We start from the raw sequence: 17477 nt of genomic DNA on the forward strand, positions 1-17477 counted from the left end.
TGTTTCCACCCCCATGCTTCACAGTGGGTATGGTGTTCTTGGGATGCCATTCATCATTCTTCTCCCTCCAAACACGGCGAGTGGAGTTTATACCAAAAAGTTTGATTTTGCTCTCATCTGACCACATTACATTCTCCCAATCCTCTGGATCATCCAGATGGTCACTGGCAAACTTTAGACGGGCCTAGACATGTGCTGGCTTAAGCAGGGGGACCTTTTGGGTGCTGCAGGATTTCAATCCATGACAACGTTATTAATGGTAACCTTTGTGACTGTGGTCCCAGCTCTCTTGAGGTCATTGACCAGGTCCCCCATGTAGTTCTGGGCTGATTCCTCACCGTTCTCAAGATCATTGATACCTCACAAGGTGAGATCTTGCATGGAGCCCCATGTCGAGGGAGATTGTCAGTGATCTTGTATTTCTTAAATTTTTTAATAATTGCACCAACAGTTGACCTCTTCTCACGAAGCTGCTTGCCTATTGTCGAGTAGCTCATCCCAGCCTTGTGCAGCTCTACAATTTTGTCCCTGGTGTCCTTAGCCAGCTCTCTGGTCTTGGCCATGGTGGGGAGGTAGCAGTCTGACTGTTTGAGGGTGTGGACAGGTGTCTTTTATACAGATAACCAGTTCAAACAGGTGTCATTAATACAGGTAATGAGTGGAGGATAGAAGAGCTTCTTAAAGAAAAAGTAACAGGCCTGTGAGAACCAGAAATCTTGCTGCTTGGTAGGTGTCCAAATATTTATTTTCCACAAGAATATACAAGTAAATTGTTTAAAAATCATACAATGTGATTTCCTGTTTTGTTTTTCTCTCACAGTTGAAGTGTACCTATTACGGAAATTACAGACCTCTCTCATCTTTTTAAGTGGGTCAACTTGCACAATCGGTGGCTGTCCAAATACTTTTTACCCCATTGTATATTTATATACCCCTGAGGAAGTCTGGAGGTTTCAAGACCGCGGCGTGTCTTTTTATCAAGGTGCTGATAGCATGTGGTTTAAAACGTCGGTTTTAAGCCACATGCTACCAGCACCTTGATAAAAAGACTCAGCGCTTCTTTGCCCTTTTATCAAGCACTAGTATGTGTGTGTGTGTGTGTATATATATATATATATATATATATATATATATATACAGTAGAAATAAATCACAAACACCTTTAAAGCATTAATATGCAGTGGTAAAACATGGATAGTTTCATCATAATTGCGACAGTCCTCGGATGGTGATGATACCGTCCATGCTTTATCACTGCATGCTTGATAAGTATACCATGCTTATGGATTGAAGTTTTGCTGCTCATGCACTATGCACGTTTGATTATACTGTAGGTGATGTGCTTATTCCTGTACATAAGCTGTTTGCCTATGTGTATGTATGTATATATCTATATCTACATATGTACACAGTAAATGACACAAGAGGAGCCACAGATAGTTCATTAAATGTGATCAACATTAACCTGTTTTTGATGTGGTATATGCTTATGTGCGTACTAGAAAGGCACTCTTTACAAGAATGTGAATGTGAGATTGCTTCTTCTGGATGATTCCTGGAGATGTAGTACTAGTAGTGTACATGTACACATATACAGTCATTCCCAGCTTGAAAGATCAGGACTTATCCACAGCAGGGATCATACTGCAGCCATGCTGGTTATTCTGCTATAAGAGTTTGTTATTGAGGTAATTACGTTTTTGTTAAATTAAGAGTAGAATTCAGGGTACTGGAGTAGCAGAGGGTGGAAGTGTGCATTCTATCTGGCACATACATTACCTATACTGTAGAACATAATAGCACTAGTAAATTGACATACAGTATAAGAATCCATGGAGGTAGGGTTACAATGAGGTCTAAAATTTGTAATGGGCTAGCCACAACCCTCCAGTGGTGCCAACTATTACTCCCATAAAGAAGGAGGTGTCAGTGGTTACTGTATGCTTCACCCAGGGAATAAAATCAGTTTTACACTTCAGGCAGTTTCCTTATCATGTGATCTCCTACATGAATAGTGAATACTGACATGAGACAGTAACTCTGTATACAGTAGGTTCATGTTGTAGATAAATAAACCACTATTTTGGTAAGAAAATGAAGCACAAGAGATACAAAAGGGGGCAACCACATAATGGGGAAGCTAAATGGCATAGATTTGATGCGAGGATCACAAGAATACAAACAAACAAAAAAACATTGGTGGGGTGTTAGAAAAAAAACTAATAGAGTGATAATAGCATGGCAGAAATTAATTGTGTTTTATTGTAGACACAGGAAGCATGATAAGCAAACAAGGAGAATGGTTTACACTGGAACACAAAAATTAGTGGATAGGGGGTAATCTAAATCATAGGAATGCCCCCAATGAACAGTAACTTGTTCATTAGTTTTAGGGAGGTGGTAAACACTGAGTCACATACTTTGGACTGGGGATGATGGTATGAACTCGTTGGTCAGGAGACTGGGTAAGCATAAGAAGCCATATAACTAATGGGCCCTACACGTTACCTGACTGGCCGCCGAGCTTCCCGACGACCGATACGGCCGACAGGCGACCTGGCAGCGGGGTGGGTGGGGGTGTGACGGGGGGAGTGAAGTTTCTTCACTCCCCACGTCACCTGGCTCCATAGCCCTGCATGCTAATATGGACGATATTGTCCATATTGGCTTGCAAGTATGAACGAGCCGGCACCAACGATGAACGGGGCCGCGCATTGTTCATCGTTGGTGCCAACCAGGGACGTGCGGTAAGCTAAATGGCTCAGGAGGCACTGGCTAGTCCCAGAGCCAGATTTACATGCAATATATGAGCCCAAGGGTTCATGTGGGCATTATACACAGGGGTAGCAGTATAAACCCCTGGAAATTTGGTGAGTTTTGATCAGAGATGTGCGGATAAGATAAGGAGGTGAGGCCTCACCTGCCATAGTCGTTTTATTCCAGAGTTTTGGTTATAAAAATGATTAGAATAATACAAAGACGATATTTCAAACAGATTATTTGTATTTTTCATATACTTTATACAGTCAATACTCTGGCACAAATGTTAGTATGACAGTAAAGGCTCTGCCTCACCTGCCTCACCCCACCACACTTCAGTGGTGCCTACACACTGAAAGATATGAACGATATCTCGTTCATTAATGAACGAGATCGTTCATATCTTTCAGTGGTATCTTTCAGTGTGTAGGGCCCATAAGAGACATAAAAATCTTGATGCACACATAAACTTGCTGTAGTGTACTGTATACATGCAGTACAGATGGTGTAATGGTTAACATTACTGCCTCACAGCACTGACATCATGGGTACAATTCCGACTATGGCCATAACTGTGTTGCGTCTGTATAGTCTCCCCGTGCTTGTATGGGTTTCCTCCAGGTACTCCAGTTTCCTCCCACAATCCAAAATATACCGGTAGGTCAATTGGCTCCAAACAAAAAAATAACTCTAAGAGTTCAGTTAATGTCTGTGCACATAAATCTGGTAGAGACTATAAATTGTAAGCTCCACTGGAGCAGGGGCTGAGGTGAATAAAATACTGTATTCTCTGTAAAGTGCTGCGGAATATGTGTGCACTATATAAATAACTAGTAATAAATATATATATATTTTTTTTAAACAGATGCAGGGCCAATTCTAAATAAGCCAAGACCACTCCACTCTCCTAGCTGAAATGGAGATCACTAGATTGGGGCACCTTGTGTTCTTGAAAATTGTTCTAGGAGTTTGTGATGTTAAATATATCTTCATCTGAAATTAAGTTTATACATTCAGCTTAATAATACAATTTATATGTAAAACACAAAATAAATCTATGTATATTACTTTATTTTAATAGTTTGAATACAGTAATTAAAGAAAAGGGGGGTTGAGTGAATGCTCATAGACTAAATACACTGAGGTCATTTAATATCAAAGTTTAGGTATAAATGTAAGAATAAAGAGAGTGAAAAACAGCATCAGTAGCATATACAGAGGCACAGTGAGGTGGTTGTTTGTTTGATCATGCTGGCACAGATCCCTTTGTCCTTAGTGAGTTGTCAATTTTCATTTAGGTTAGTGCTAAAATAAATACAGAAAGCAGTTAATCAAAAACACACATTGAACAACATAACTTAATACCACAGCTTCAATTATTAGATGCATACTTGCAATTAAATGACATAACATTTATCAACAATAAAAAATGTTCCATTGTTTTTAAGTTTCTGACATGAGCATTAGGTCGACATGTACTAGGTCGACATGGTCATTAGGTCGACATGTACTAGGACGACAGGTAAAAGGGTCGACATAAGTTTTTGGCCTTTTTCGTGTCGTTTTCTTCGTAAAGTGACGGGGAACCCCAATTAGTGCACCGTGTCCCCTCACATGGCTCGCTTTGTTTGCCATGCTTCGGGCAAGGTGCCTCACTCTGCTACCGCTGCGCTCTGCACAGGTTACCGTTCCCAATTGTAGTCAACGTGTATCACAAAGTATGAAAAAGCCCAAAAAGTGAACTTTAAAAACAACAACCTCATCTCGATCTTTTGACCCGTCGACCTAGTACATGTCGACCCAATGCCCATGTCGACCTTCAGTGGTCGACCTACTGACTGTTGACCTATGTTGTGTCGACCTAACGACCATATCCCATTGCAAAGGTAACCTTTGAAACACACAATAGTGAAGGCTCATACATACTGTATTATAATGTAATGTAATGGGATGCGACTTGGTCAAAAATGTGAGTTTAGCCCCAAACTCACGCGTTTCGCACTTCTCACATATATAATTGGGCGTGGGAACATGCAAAAACGAGTTTTATGGTAAGAACTTACCTTTGTTAAAACTCTTTCTGCGAGGTACACTGGGCTCCACAAGGATTGTACAATGGGGTGTAGAGTAGGATCTTGATCCGAGGCACCAACAGGCTCAAAGCTTTGACTGTACCCAGAATGCACAGTGCCGCCTCCTATATCACCCCGCCTCCCAGCACAGGAGCTCAGTTTTTAGTTAACCAGCCTAATGCAGTAGCAGGAAAAGAGATGACAACAGTTAGTAGCCACATACACCACACTCTCACGACAAGAGAAGTGTCAGCGGCTAATGCCATACCAACCAAAAGAAGCTAAGTGCGTCAGGGTGGGCGCCTTGTGGAGCCCAGTGTACCTCGCAGAATGAGTTTTAACAAAGGTAAGTTCTTACCATAAAACTCGTTTTCTGCTGTGGGGTACACTGGGCTCCACAAGGATTGGACAATGGGGATGTCCTAAAGCAGTTCCTTATGGGAGGGGACGCACTGTAGCGGGCACAAGAACCCGGCGTCCAAAGGAAGCATCCTGGGAAGCGGCAGTATCGAAGGCATAGAACCTTATGAACGTGTTCCCGGAAGACCACGTAGCCGCCTTGCACAATTGTTCAAGGGTCGCACCACGTTGGGCCGCCCAAGAAGGTCCAACAGACCAAGTAGAATGGGCCTTAATGTGAACAGGAGCAGAGAGACCAGCCTTCACATAAGCATGTGCAATCACCATTCTAATCCATCTGGCCAGGGTCTGCTTGTGAGCAGGCCAGCCACGTTTGTGAAATCCAAACAAAACAAAGAGAGAATCAGATTTTCGGATAGAAGCAGTTCTCTTCACATAGATACGGAGAGCCCGTACCACATCCAAAGACCGCTCTTTGGGAGACAAAGCAGGAGAGACAAAGGCCGGAACCACAATCTCCTGATTAAGGTGAAACGAAGAAACCACCTTAGGTAAATATCCGGGACGAGTCCTAAGAACCGCCCGATCACGGTGAAAAATCAGATATTGGGAACTACAAGACAAGGCACCCAGATCCAACACTTTTCTAGCAGAGGCAATAGCCAGCAAGAACACCACCTTAAGGGAAAGCCACTTAAGGTCAGCTGAACCAAGGGGTTCAAACGGAGGCTCCTGCAATGCCTCCAAAACCACCGACAAGTCCCAAGGAGCCACAGGCGGGACATAGGGAGGTTGGATACGCAAAACACCCTGAGTGAAAGTATGAACATCAGGCAAAGTCGCAATTTTTCTCTGAAACCACACCGACAAGGCAGAAATATGAACCTTTAGGGAGGCCAGATGCAGGCCCAACTCTAGGCCTTGCTGCAGAAAAGTCAAAAGCTTGGCTGTACTAAACTTGGAAGCGTCATAATTGTTAGATGCGCACCAAACAAAGTAGGAATGCCAGACCCTATGGTAAATCCGAGCAGAAGCCGGTTTCCGGGCCCGCAACATAGTTTTAATGACCTCTTCAGAAAAACCCTTAGCCCTCAAGACGGAAGCTTCAAGAGCCATGCCGTCAAAGACAGCCGGGCTAGGTCCTGGTAGACACAGGGGCCCTGAACGAGGAGGTCTGGGCGTTGTGGAAGTAGAATTGGACGCTCTGACGATAGGTTCTGCATGTCTGAGAACCAGTGCCGTCTGGGCCACGCTGGAGCTATGAGAAGCAGATTTCCTTTTTCTTGCTTGAACTTCCGAATTACATTGGGCAGGAGTGACACCGGAGGGAACACATACGGCAGCCGAAACCTCCATGGCACCGCCAGCGCATCCACGAATGCTGCTTGAGGATCCCTTGTCCTTGCTCCGAAGACCTAACCTTGTGATTGTGTCGAGACGCCATCAGATCCACGTCTGGAAGACCCCACTTTTCCACGAGGAGTTGAAACACTTCTGGATGGAGGCCCCACTCGCCAGCATGCATGTCCTGATGACTGAGAAAGTCCGCATCCCAAATCAAAACTCCCGGAATGAATATTGCTGATATGGCCGGTAGATGGCGTTCCGCCCAACGTAGAATCCGTGAGACTTCCTTCATTGCCAAACAGCTTCGAGTGCCGCCTTGATGATTTATGTAAGCCACCGTGGTGGCGTTTTCCGACTGTACTTGAACAGAACGGTTCTGAATTAAATGCTGGGCCAGGTTCAACGCATTGAAGACCGGCCACAATTCCAGATTGTTGATCGAGAGGAGAGATTCCTCCTTGGTCCACCGACCCTGAAGGGAGTGTTGCTCCAGCACCGCGCCCCAACCTCTTAGACTGGCATCTGTCGTCAACAGGACCCAGTCGGATATCCAGAAGGGACGGCCCCTGCACAATTGTTGGTCCCGGAGCCACCAGTGTAGCGACAGACGGACCTCCGGGGTCAAGAAGATCATTTGAGATCTGATCCGGTAAGGCAGGCCGTCCCACTTGGCTAGAATCAGCCTCTGGAGGGGGCGAGAATGGAACTGAGCATACTCCACCATGTCGAATGCTGATACCATTAGGCCCAGCACCTGCATTGCCGAATGTATCGACACTTGTGGACGAGAAAGGAAGCAACGAATCCTGTCCTGAATCTTCAGGACTTTCTCCTGAGACAAGAACAACCTCTGGTTGTGAGTGTCCAACAACGCTCCCAGGTGCACCATGCTCTGAGCAGGGACCAGGGAGGATTTCTTCCAGTTGATGAGCCACCCGTGGGCTTGTAGAAACCGGACCGTCATATCCAGATGACGCAGGAGAAGATCTGGGGAATTTGCCAGGATTAACAAGTCGTCCAGATATGGCAGTATCCTGACCCCTTGACAGCGGAGTACCACCGTCATCACCGCCATAACTTTGGTGAAGACTCGCGGAGCCGTTGTTAAACCAAAAGGTAACGCCCGAAACTGGTAATGTAGGTTGCCAATAGCGAACCTCAGGTATTGTTGATGTGACACTCACGGCTATAGGAATATGCAGGTAAGCATCCTGTATGTCCAGGGAGACCATGAAGTCCCCAGGTTCCAAGGCCAGAACTGTAGAGCGAAGGGTTTCCATATGGAATTTGGAAACCTTCACAAACCTGTTCAATGCCTTGAGGTTGAGAATGGGCCTGGAGGACCCATTCGGTTTCGGGACTAGAAACAGCGGAGAATAGTACCCCCGGCCCCTCTGAGCAAGAGGCACCTGTACGACGACTCCTGTATCCAGGAGGGTCTGTACCACCGAGTGTAGAATTTTTGCCTTTGTCTGGTCCAAAGGGACGTCTGTCTGGCAAAATCGATGAGTGGGTCGGTATTTGAAAGCTATGGCGTAACCTCGAGTGACGACTTCCCGTACCCAGGCATCTGAAGTGGTCTTCAACCATTCCTGGGTATACCCTAGAAGCCGGCCCCCCACCCTGGGATCCCCCAGGGGGAGGCCCGCCCCATCATGCGGCAGGCTTATCGGTCTTGGCAGCTGGCTGACGGCAGCCCAGGCTCTTTTGGGCTTCGGCTTATCAGGTTTGGAAGTGCGGGCCTGCTTATGGTACGCCTGACCTTTTGCTTTATCTGAAGGACGAAAGGCGCGAAAGGAGGTACCTTTAGCCTTCGACACAGAAGGAGCGGTATTAGGCAGACAGGCAGTTTTGGCAGTAGCCAAGTCAGCCACAATCTTATTTAAGTCCTCCCCAAACAGAATATCTCCCTTGAAAGGGAGTACCTCCAGGGTTTTTCTAGAGTCCAGATCCACAGACCAGGATCTCAGCCACAATATCCGGCGAGCCAGGACTGACGTAGTAGAGGCCTTGGCTGCTAGGATACCGGCATCAGAAGCCGCCTCTTTAATATATCGAGAAGCTGTGACAATATATGACAAGCATTGTCTAGCATGGTCAGAAGAGATTTCCGCTTCTAACTCCAAGGCCCATGCTTCAATATCCTCTGCAGCCCATGTAGCTGCAATAGTGGGCCTTTGTGCAGCACCCGTGAGGGTGTAAATCGCTTTCAGACAACCCTCCACACGTTTACCCGTAGGCTCTTTTAGAGACGTGATGATAGTGACAGGTAGAGCTGAGGAAACCACCATCCTAGCCACATGTGAGTCCACTGGAGGAGGCGTTTCCCAATTTTTAGAATGCTCTGGCGTGAGGGGATAGCGAGCCAGCATCTTCTTTTGAGGCACAAACTTCGTACCCGGGTTTTCCCTGGGTTCCTGACGTATATCCACTAGGTGGTCAGAGTGAGGTAAAACTTGCTTAACCACCTTCTGACGCTTGAACCTATCTGGTTTCTTAGGAGGGACGGATGGCTCGGGATCATCCGTAATCTGCAGAATTAACTTAATAGCCTCCAAAAGATAAGGAACATCCACATGTGAACTACCCTCCCCATCAGCCGTATCTGAGTCAGAACCTGAGGGGTCAGTATATGTGCCGTCTTCATCAGACGAGGTGTCAGTGACAGCAGTGGATTGTGAGGAGATAAGCGCTCGCTTAGAGGACCTCTTGGAGTTAGGCGAGCGTTGGTCAGACTTTTTAGTAGTCAAGGACTGGTTCAACTTCTTTAATTGAGCAGATAAATTGTCCGCCCACGGCGGGTTAGCTGCAGGGACCACATACGGTTGTACCAGCATTGGGGGTCCCATAGGGGGAGTTAGTTTATGAACTAGCGTATGCAGAAGCGTGGAAAAAGCGGCCCACGGTGGGTCAGTATGTGCCTTCGTTGCCACAGTCCCACTGGGAGGCAAGGAGCCCCAGAACCAGAGCCCACAGCTGCTATATGCTCCTCATATGGCCCCGTGGCGTCAGCAACACCGGCAGTGTGTTCAGCCCCAGAACCGTTACCCTCAGAAGCAGACATGATATAACTTGCAGTATGAGGGTAACACAGTACAATTATCAGCAGCACTATACCTCTAAACCAGTGGTTCTCAAACTCGGTCCTCAGGACCCCACACAGTGCATGTTTTGCAGGTAACCCAGCAGGTGCACAGGTGTATTAATTAATCACTGACACATTTTAAAAGGTCCACAGGTGGAGTTAATTATGTCACTTGTGATGCTGTGAGGAGACCTGCAAAACATGCACCGTGTGGGGTCCTGAGGACCGAGTTTGAGAACCTGTGCTCTAAACCCAAACCCCTGCGCAGTGTAGTCAGCACTAGCAGAGATAAAGGAGAGATATGGTGACTAAATCACAGAGAAAAATACGTAATACAGTATATCTTTGTGAAAATCCTATATTAGATAACACCTGACGCACCAAGCCCCTCAGGTTATGGAATATAGCATACTTGCCTACCTGACCCTCTCCATGAGGGAGAAAATGCTCTGTTCCTGGACTTTCCTGGTAATGTATGATTGCCATCACCTGTGGTGAGTTAGTTAATTGATAAGAAAGGAGTTTCACCACAGGTGATGGCAATCATACATTACCAGGAAAGTCCAGGAACAGAGCATTTTCTCCCTCATGGAGAGGGTCAGGTAGGCAAGTATGGAATATAGGGATAGCAGGTTGAGTGAAAGACACGAAATGGACACCACTCAGCTATCAAATGCACACACAGAAAGTCACAGTTTGTACAATGCAGAGGTTATTACTGACAATAATACTGCACTGGACTAGCTTACACAGCTAAATAACAATAGATATAACAGTACACAGTAAGAACTGGATGTATATCACAGGGTAATTGTACTAAAACCCTGACTAAGTGCACTCTTTCTTAACTATCACTGTTTAAAAAGGCAGCTAGAATACTTAAGTGTCATGTAAAGGCACAGCGCTGACAACCAGGCGGCTTTACATAGGAGGATATGCCCAAGCAGTCCCAGACACTGACAGGGAGTGAGGAAAAGACAGATATGCAGCTCCAGGGCGGGAACACTTGCTAGAAATGGAGCCCTGGGGCTGGGGGAGGGGCTTCAGGTCTAAGCCTTATCCCCTCTGCTGGCAAAACCACCGGGTACTGTGGGCGATATAAGGATTGGTTTAGAGAGAAAACCTGACCTGCGCCCATGCCCTGGTGATCTAGTGGGATCGCCTGTACTGCCACAGTGTTCACCACCAGCGCGAGCTCGGCCTGCCTCCCACTGAGCGCGCCGGTTCGCGATAAAGACCGGGTACCGCAAGCGGGACCCACTTTCCACCTCCCGAAGCGCGGCCACGCGATCCTGGAGAGCCCCAGCCGTGTGTGTCTAACGTGAAGAAAACCGGAGCCTCCGCTGTAGGTACCCGGCAACCAGGGCTTGGGAGTGTACAGCGCCGCTGGGGATAGCTGGAGCTGCAGCAGTGAATGTCACAAGACATTTACCACCGCTGCTGCCCTTGAAGTCTTCACTTTTTACCTCATAAAAAGCTTTTCTTAGGGCTGCTTGGAGAAGCCCTCTGTTCAGTGCCTGCTTACTGCAGCACCAACTTACAAAACTGAGCTCCTGTGCTGGGATGCGGGGTGATATAGGAGGCGGCGCTGTGCATTCTGGGAACAGTCAAAGCTTTGAGCCTGTTGGTGCCTCGGATCAAGATCCTACTCTACACCCCATTGTCCAATCCTTGTGGAGCCCAGTGTACCCCGCAGCAGAAATCACATGTTTCCTGCAATCCCAAAACTCGCAGTGGCAAAACTCGCATTCAACATGGGCAGTGTAATAGGGTGCAAGTTTACAATTCGCAACTAAAACATTACCAAAATCTGTAGACCAGGCGCGTTTGACAGAAGCATGCACAGAACAATGAGAAACGTGCATGCTTCTGTCTGTAAAAGTGTTTAAACGGTAAAAAAAAAATGAAAACAGATATGCAGCCCTGGTTAGGAACACCGCAACCCTGGCTCCTGATAAATTAGTGATAATGTCCGCCTGGCTGTGAGCGGCGCCGCTCACTGCTATGCTCTCTCCTCCTCTGCTGTTAATGTCCCCCTGAGGCTGAGGCTGTGAGCCGCAGTGGCGGCGGCGGTGTTCGCCACTCTCTCCTCTTCTCTGCTGTCAATTCGCCACTGTGGCAAATCTAATTGACAATGACATCAGAGGAGAGGAGCGAGCGCCCGCCCCGCGCCAACAGCACCGCTCACAGCCTCAGCCTCAGGTGGGGGGACACAGTAACAGCAGAGTGCCTGCAGAGGAGGAGAGAGCAGCAAGCACCCATGCCGGCGGCGCCGCTCACAGCCTCAGGGGGACATCAATTTACAGCAGCAAAAGTGTCAGTGTGGCCTGCATGTTACGACTAATAATCCAATAATATGTTAAAATAGGTGTGTGTGGAGGGTGGCGGCAATAACAACACACAGGGCATACATACACACAAAGTACACACACACACACACACACACACATTATAAAAACACAGGGCATGCACACGCACCCCCCCCCCCCCCCCTCTCCCTTCCTTTCCCCATACTTTACATGCAGATTGCTGCTGCAGGTCAGGATCTCTTCTATGACTGCTGGAAGCAGGGGCGGATCCAGAAGAAAATGATAGGGGGGGCCACCATGGAAGGGGCAAGCACATTTGCGTGCGGCTTCGGTGCATGTGAGGTGGCGCTTCTCATACAATGCCCACAGTTGTAGCGCTCATTACGCAATGTCCACTGTACTGGTAGTGCCCCTTATATAGACCCCATAGTAGTGGTGCCCCTTTTGCAATGCCCGTATTGCCCCCAGTAGTAATGTTGCCTGTAGTAATGCCCCCAGTCATTATGCCTCCAGTGGTAATTCCCCAGCAGTTATGCCCCCAGTAGTTTAGCCACCAGTAGTAATGCCCCCCTGTAGTTTGCCCCATTGTAGTTTAGCCCCTGTAGTTATGCACCCTTGTAGCTTAGCCTTCAGTAGTAATGCCCCCAGTAGTTTGGCCCCTGTAGTTATCCCCCAGTAGTTTGGCCCCTGTAGTTAAGCCCCCAGTAGTTTGGCCCCCTTGTAGTTTAGCCCCCAAGTAGTAATGCCCCTGTAGTTAAGCCGCCAGTAGTAATGCCCCTGTAGTTATGCTGCCAGTAGTTAGCACCTTTGTAGTTAGCCCCCAGTAATAGTTCCCCAGTAGTTTGCCCCCAGTAGATGCCACCCAGTAATAATGTCCTCCAGTAGTTTGCCCCCAGTAGTAATGCCCCCTAGGAGTTTGCCCCCAATAGATGACCCCCCAGTAGTAATGCCCCCAGTAGATGCCCCCCAGTAATAATGCCCCCAGTAGATGGCCCCCAGTAAAAATGTCCCCCAGTAGCTGCCCCCAATAAATGACCCCCCAGTAGTAATGCCCCCAGTAATAATGCCCCCAGTAGCTGCCCCCAATAGATGACCCCCCAGTAATAATGCCCCCAGTAGATGCCCCCCAGTAATAATGCCCCCTACGAGTTTGCCCCAGTAGATGACCCCCCTGTAGTAATGCCCCAAGTAGATGGCCCCCAGAAAAAAATGTCCCCCAGTAGCTGCCCCCAATAGATGACCCCCAGTTATAATGCCCCCAGTAGTTTGCCCCCCCAGTAGTAATGCCCCTTGCTGATGCCCCCCCAGTAGTAATGTCCCCCGTAGTTTGCCCCCAGTAGATGCCCCCGCTGCATTAAGGAAGAAAAAAAACATACTTACCGAGCCCCGTTCCCACTTTCAGGCCGCTTCAGTCCTCCTCCTCCCTGGGCGTCCGCTCCTCAGTCAGCACTGTGAGAGAGACGTCATGACTGCCGTCTCTCCCATAGCGCACGGCGCACAGTGACAGCGCCGGAAGCCGAAACTCAGTACTGAGCTCCTGCCTCCGGCTGCCGCTGTGCAGGGAGACGGGCGCCCGCTGGTAACACAATCTCAGCGGGCGCCCGTCATCTCCCTGTGCGGCACCGGGGGGGGGGACAGAAGGCCACAAATGACAGGGGGGGGCACGGGCCCGAGTGCCCCCCCCCCTGGATCCGCCACTGGCTTGAAGGTCTTGGCGGCGCAGAACCTCTTCCTCCTCACTGTCAGGGCTGTCATTGAGTGCTCAGCTCGCGGCGTGCTGCTTGGCCACTGGCGCTTCAGCTGCCTGCACTCCGCGTCAGGTGGTATGGGTATGAAAGCCACCTGTCGCGGAAGCGGTAACAGCTGAACCGCCGGGCAGCAGCAATGGGGTGTGGGTGCGCAGCTAGTACAGAGACGGAGACAAGGTTTTCTCCGTCTCTGAACCAAAAAAAGTAGTATGTGCACGCCGTCTGCGTGGTCACACGGGGAGGGGGGGGAGGGGAGAGAGAACATAGGGGACTGTAAAGCGCTGGCAGTGGGGACACTAGGGTGAAGGAGGGACTGGAGAACACACAGGCGCCAGCAGCGTGAAACAAGGAGACACCAGGAGAAAGGAGAAACACAGGGGTCTGTGCGCTCCGTCTGTACGCTGGCTGTGATAGCAGTGGGGAGACCAGTAGACACTCACTGCGGCAGGGTATGTCGGGCAGCGCTGCGGCACCCTCCTAAATGTGGTGCCTGCAACTTACTCGCCTCAGCCTCATACCAGGTCCAGGTGTAATGATCAGGCCGGCCTTCCCACTGCCCAATCCTATCTTCTTCAGTGACAGGGGCGTGTTTTCATATGAGCTGAAAGCACGCCCCTGTCAAAGCGGCACTGCTAGTACGTGCCGCTTATAGGGCTTTTTTCAATGGGCTTTCACTGCCCCATGCTTGGCCCCGCCCCCTGCTTTTGGACCTTTCTCACTGACAGCGGGAGGCACCGAGAACGGTGCCTCCGAAACACATTTAAAACAGTTTTTTATTAGGTAAAATTATTAAAATAAAACACAGCCTAAAGCAGATACTTATGAAACAGTATATGTGTCATAAGTATCTTCTTTGCATTATTTTAATCATTAATGACAGGGGAGGCACTGCCTCCCCTGCCTCCCCTGACTGCACGTCCCTGGTCTGCGGTAGACTGCAGGATCCCACCCATAGACTCAATGGGAATATTATTTTCCCCATTATAGTCTATGGGCTCTGCTTCAGTGACAGGCCAGGAGCACACAGTCAATCAGGAGAGCGCTATGACATGGCACTCCCTGACTGGCTTGTGGGTCTCCAAGTGACAGAAGCATTCGGAAAAGGGATCATCCATGTGTACACATGGATCCCCTTACATCAGGTGGATCCGTTTTTTTTGTGGTTTGTTATTTTTTTTAACCCCAGGATGCCTACATGGACCTAAAAGGACCCATCTATGCCAGATATTAGGTGAGTATTTTTTTTTTCAGGTACCCTATAGATTTCTACTGGACAAGGAGACACGAATGGCTCGGTGGGATGTAGCTATGTACTGTATATGTAAGTGTGAAGTTGCAAGTATGTTTTATTAAAGTTATACTGTGTACGGTGTGTGTATCCTGTGTTTGTTGCAATATTTCTTTAACTGTGGAACTACAGGTACCAATGAGCCCTTTAATGCCCTGCATGCTGGTACTAAACCTTCTCCAAGTACCAGCATGTGGAGGAGGCTTGCTGGGACCTGCAGTTCCACAGCAAAAGACAATATTAATTATTTTTTACAAAATGGATTATGCCATCGCCACCCACAGCCCAGGGCTGGCATCCATAGCCCTGGTCTTCATCCCTGGCTTTAGTGTTCCCTCAGGGAACAAATACGGGAACCCTCTACATCTCTCCCCCCCCCCCCCCACCCCCTCCACCGTATTTTTGGAACCAAGACCAGTCCAAGAGCCTAGGCTTCAGGTCAGTATATTTGCCAGACCGTTTTACTAAAAACTTGCACTGCATTACATTTGCAAGCTTCGCCACCAACCTGCACCTTCTCAAAGTGTGAGAAGGTGTGAGGGGAAATTTATCAAAAAACTTGCACCGGCGTGGCCTGGCTGCTGAGGGAAGCAGCAGCACAGTGAGAGAGCTCCTGAGATTCGGGGCTTAAATCTCCCTTAATCGCCCCAGATCAGAAAGCCCTTTGTGTGTACAGTGATTCCCCTGCCTTCCCTGACCCCTCTGGTGTGCCCTGTTTGTGCTGCGGAATTGGGGAGCAGCTCGTGGAGCTCCCGCGGATTGCGGCCTACAGGCAGCCATCAGACCGGGGCCTGGATTTGCTTCCCAGGCCGGCGCGCACCACCGGAGTCGCGGGCGGGTGATGCGGACCCTTCCTCTGCCCCCGGGAGCCTGAGTCACCGTTGGACCTGACGGGGGGACATCTCCTGCTGCCCCCGGCCTACCTTAGCGGTCTGGGATCGCCGGAGCCGCCAGTGGCCGACGGAGTTGCAGGACGCCCGGCGGCCATTTTGGAAGAGGCCTCTTTGTATCTGGGGATCTCCGGCCAGCTATCAGAGACCAGGAGGGTGCCGGTGGTCTGCTGTGGAGCCAAATATCTGGGGAGGAAGGAGGATCATCTCCACAAGATTAGAGTGTGGCCCGCTTGCCACAGCAGGGCCCTTAATCTCCGTGAAGCCAGCGTCTCTTTGCCTGCCTCTGACTCCCCACACAATCGGCTACCCCTTGGGCAGATTAATCCCCTGCGGCTACATTATAGAGACCTGCTCCTGGCACTGCACGCCGGTTAATACTGGATCGACTGGGCCTTGCATTGGCTCCTATGGCAGTTGCTCCCATTCTCTGCAAGACAGCATCTGCCTCTGACCTGAATTAATTGCTCCCTCCGCTTTTCATTTTGCAGTTACACCATTCCTGCTATTTCTTGCTGTTATATATTTAACTCCTCTTGTCGGTGACACGGAGCTGTCCTCAACCGAGGGCTTACCTGTGGATATGTGAGAACCCCCTCCCATTTAATTGATGATGCTTCTGCTTACCTGATGATTGCCTGAGGCCACGTGGGGGGCTCGACGGCCAGCGCATTAATACATTACCAGGGATATGTGATAGTGGAACACTACACTACTTTTCCTTACAGACCGATCTCATGGTGAGAGGCACACGGAAGAAAAAGGCCAAAACCAAGCCAGACCAGACTCCAAAATCTGCGGCACGTCATTCGGCAGACCTGCGTCAGTTCTTAACCCCACCGAACACAGGCCCTACCACCGCTTTAGCTGCTTCGGGCTCCCCGATTCCTCATACTCCAGAGGGAGATATGTCGGTTCCCAAGAACACGCAATCCCCTTTGGCCTCCTCTTCATCTGCAGAAATTAGCGAAATTCTATCTCACGTCAAATCACTTCCCACAAAACAAGATTTCTCGGCTTTAGAGACTCGCTTGCTCTCTACCATCAAACAGGAGGTGGCAGCACTCCAACAGGACATGTCTCAAATTGCGACCCGTGTTGACATATTGGAACGCCACGAGACATCCAGCATGGAACTCTAACTAAATTTCAAGCGGTGATTACTCATCAGAGGAGTGATATTTCCTTTCTCAAGTCACGTATTGAAGATATGGATAATCGTGGGAGGCGGAATAATATTAGGGTTAGAGGACTTCCTGAAAGTGTCCAGCAAGCTGATCTGACGAATGCTCTAACTTCAATATTCGGAGAGCTTATTGATTTGGATCCAAGTGGGGCCATCGTGTTTGATAGAGCGCACCGAGATCTCCACCCTCGTGGTATATCATCAGACAAGCCACGGGATGTGATTTGCAGGCTCCACTATTACGCCCAAAAGGAGGAGATAATGAGGAAGGCCCGCCAGCTAGATGATATTGATTTCCAGGGTGATAAGATTCAACTATTTCCAGATCTCGCATGGTCGACCCTGCAACAGCGTCGAGCCTTAAAGCCACTTACCGATTCCCTCCAGAAACATGAACTGAAATATAGATGGGGCTTTCCTTTCTCTCTCCAG

General features: G+C 48.8%; 1 protein-coding gene across 1 annotated transcript in view; it reads right to left on the reverse strand.

Moving 5' to 3' along the window:
• Window positions 1–2234: 2234 nt before the first annotated feature.
• LAD1 (ladinin 1) overlaps window positions 2235–17477 on the reverse strand; it is a 131649-nt gene continuing 116406 nt past the window's right edge. Inside the window, exon 11 of the mRNA XM_063954966.1 lies at window positions 2235–4065. Coding sequence (XP_063811036.1) covers window positions 4060–4065 — 6 coding nt within the window. The 3' untranslated portion in view covers window positions 2235–4059. The remainder of the gene's footprint in view (window positions 4066–17477) is intronic.

Source organism: Pseudophryne corroboree, chromosome 2 (assembly GCF_028390025.1).
Source record: "Pseudophryne corroboree isolate aPseCor3 chromosome 2, aPseCor3.hap2, whole genome shotgun sequence".
Classification (NCBI taxonomy): domain Eukaryota; kingdom Metazoa; phylum Chordata; class Amphibia; order Anura; family Myobatrachidae; genus Pseudophryne; species Pseudophryne corroboree.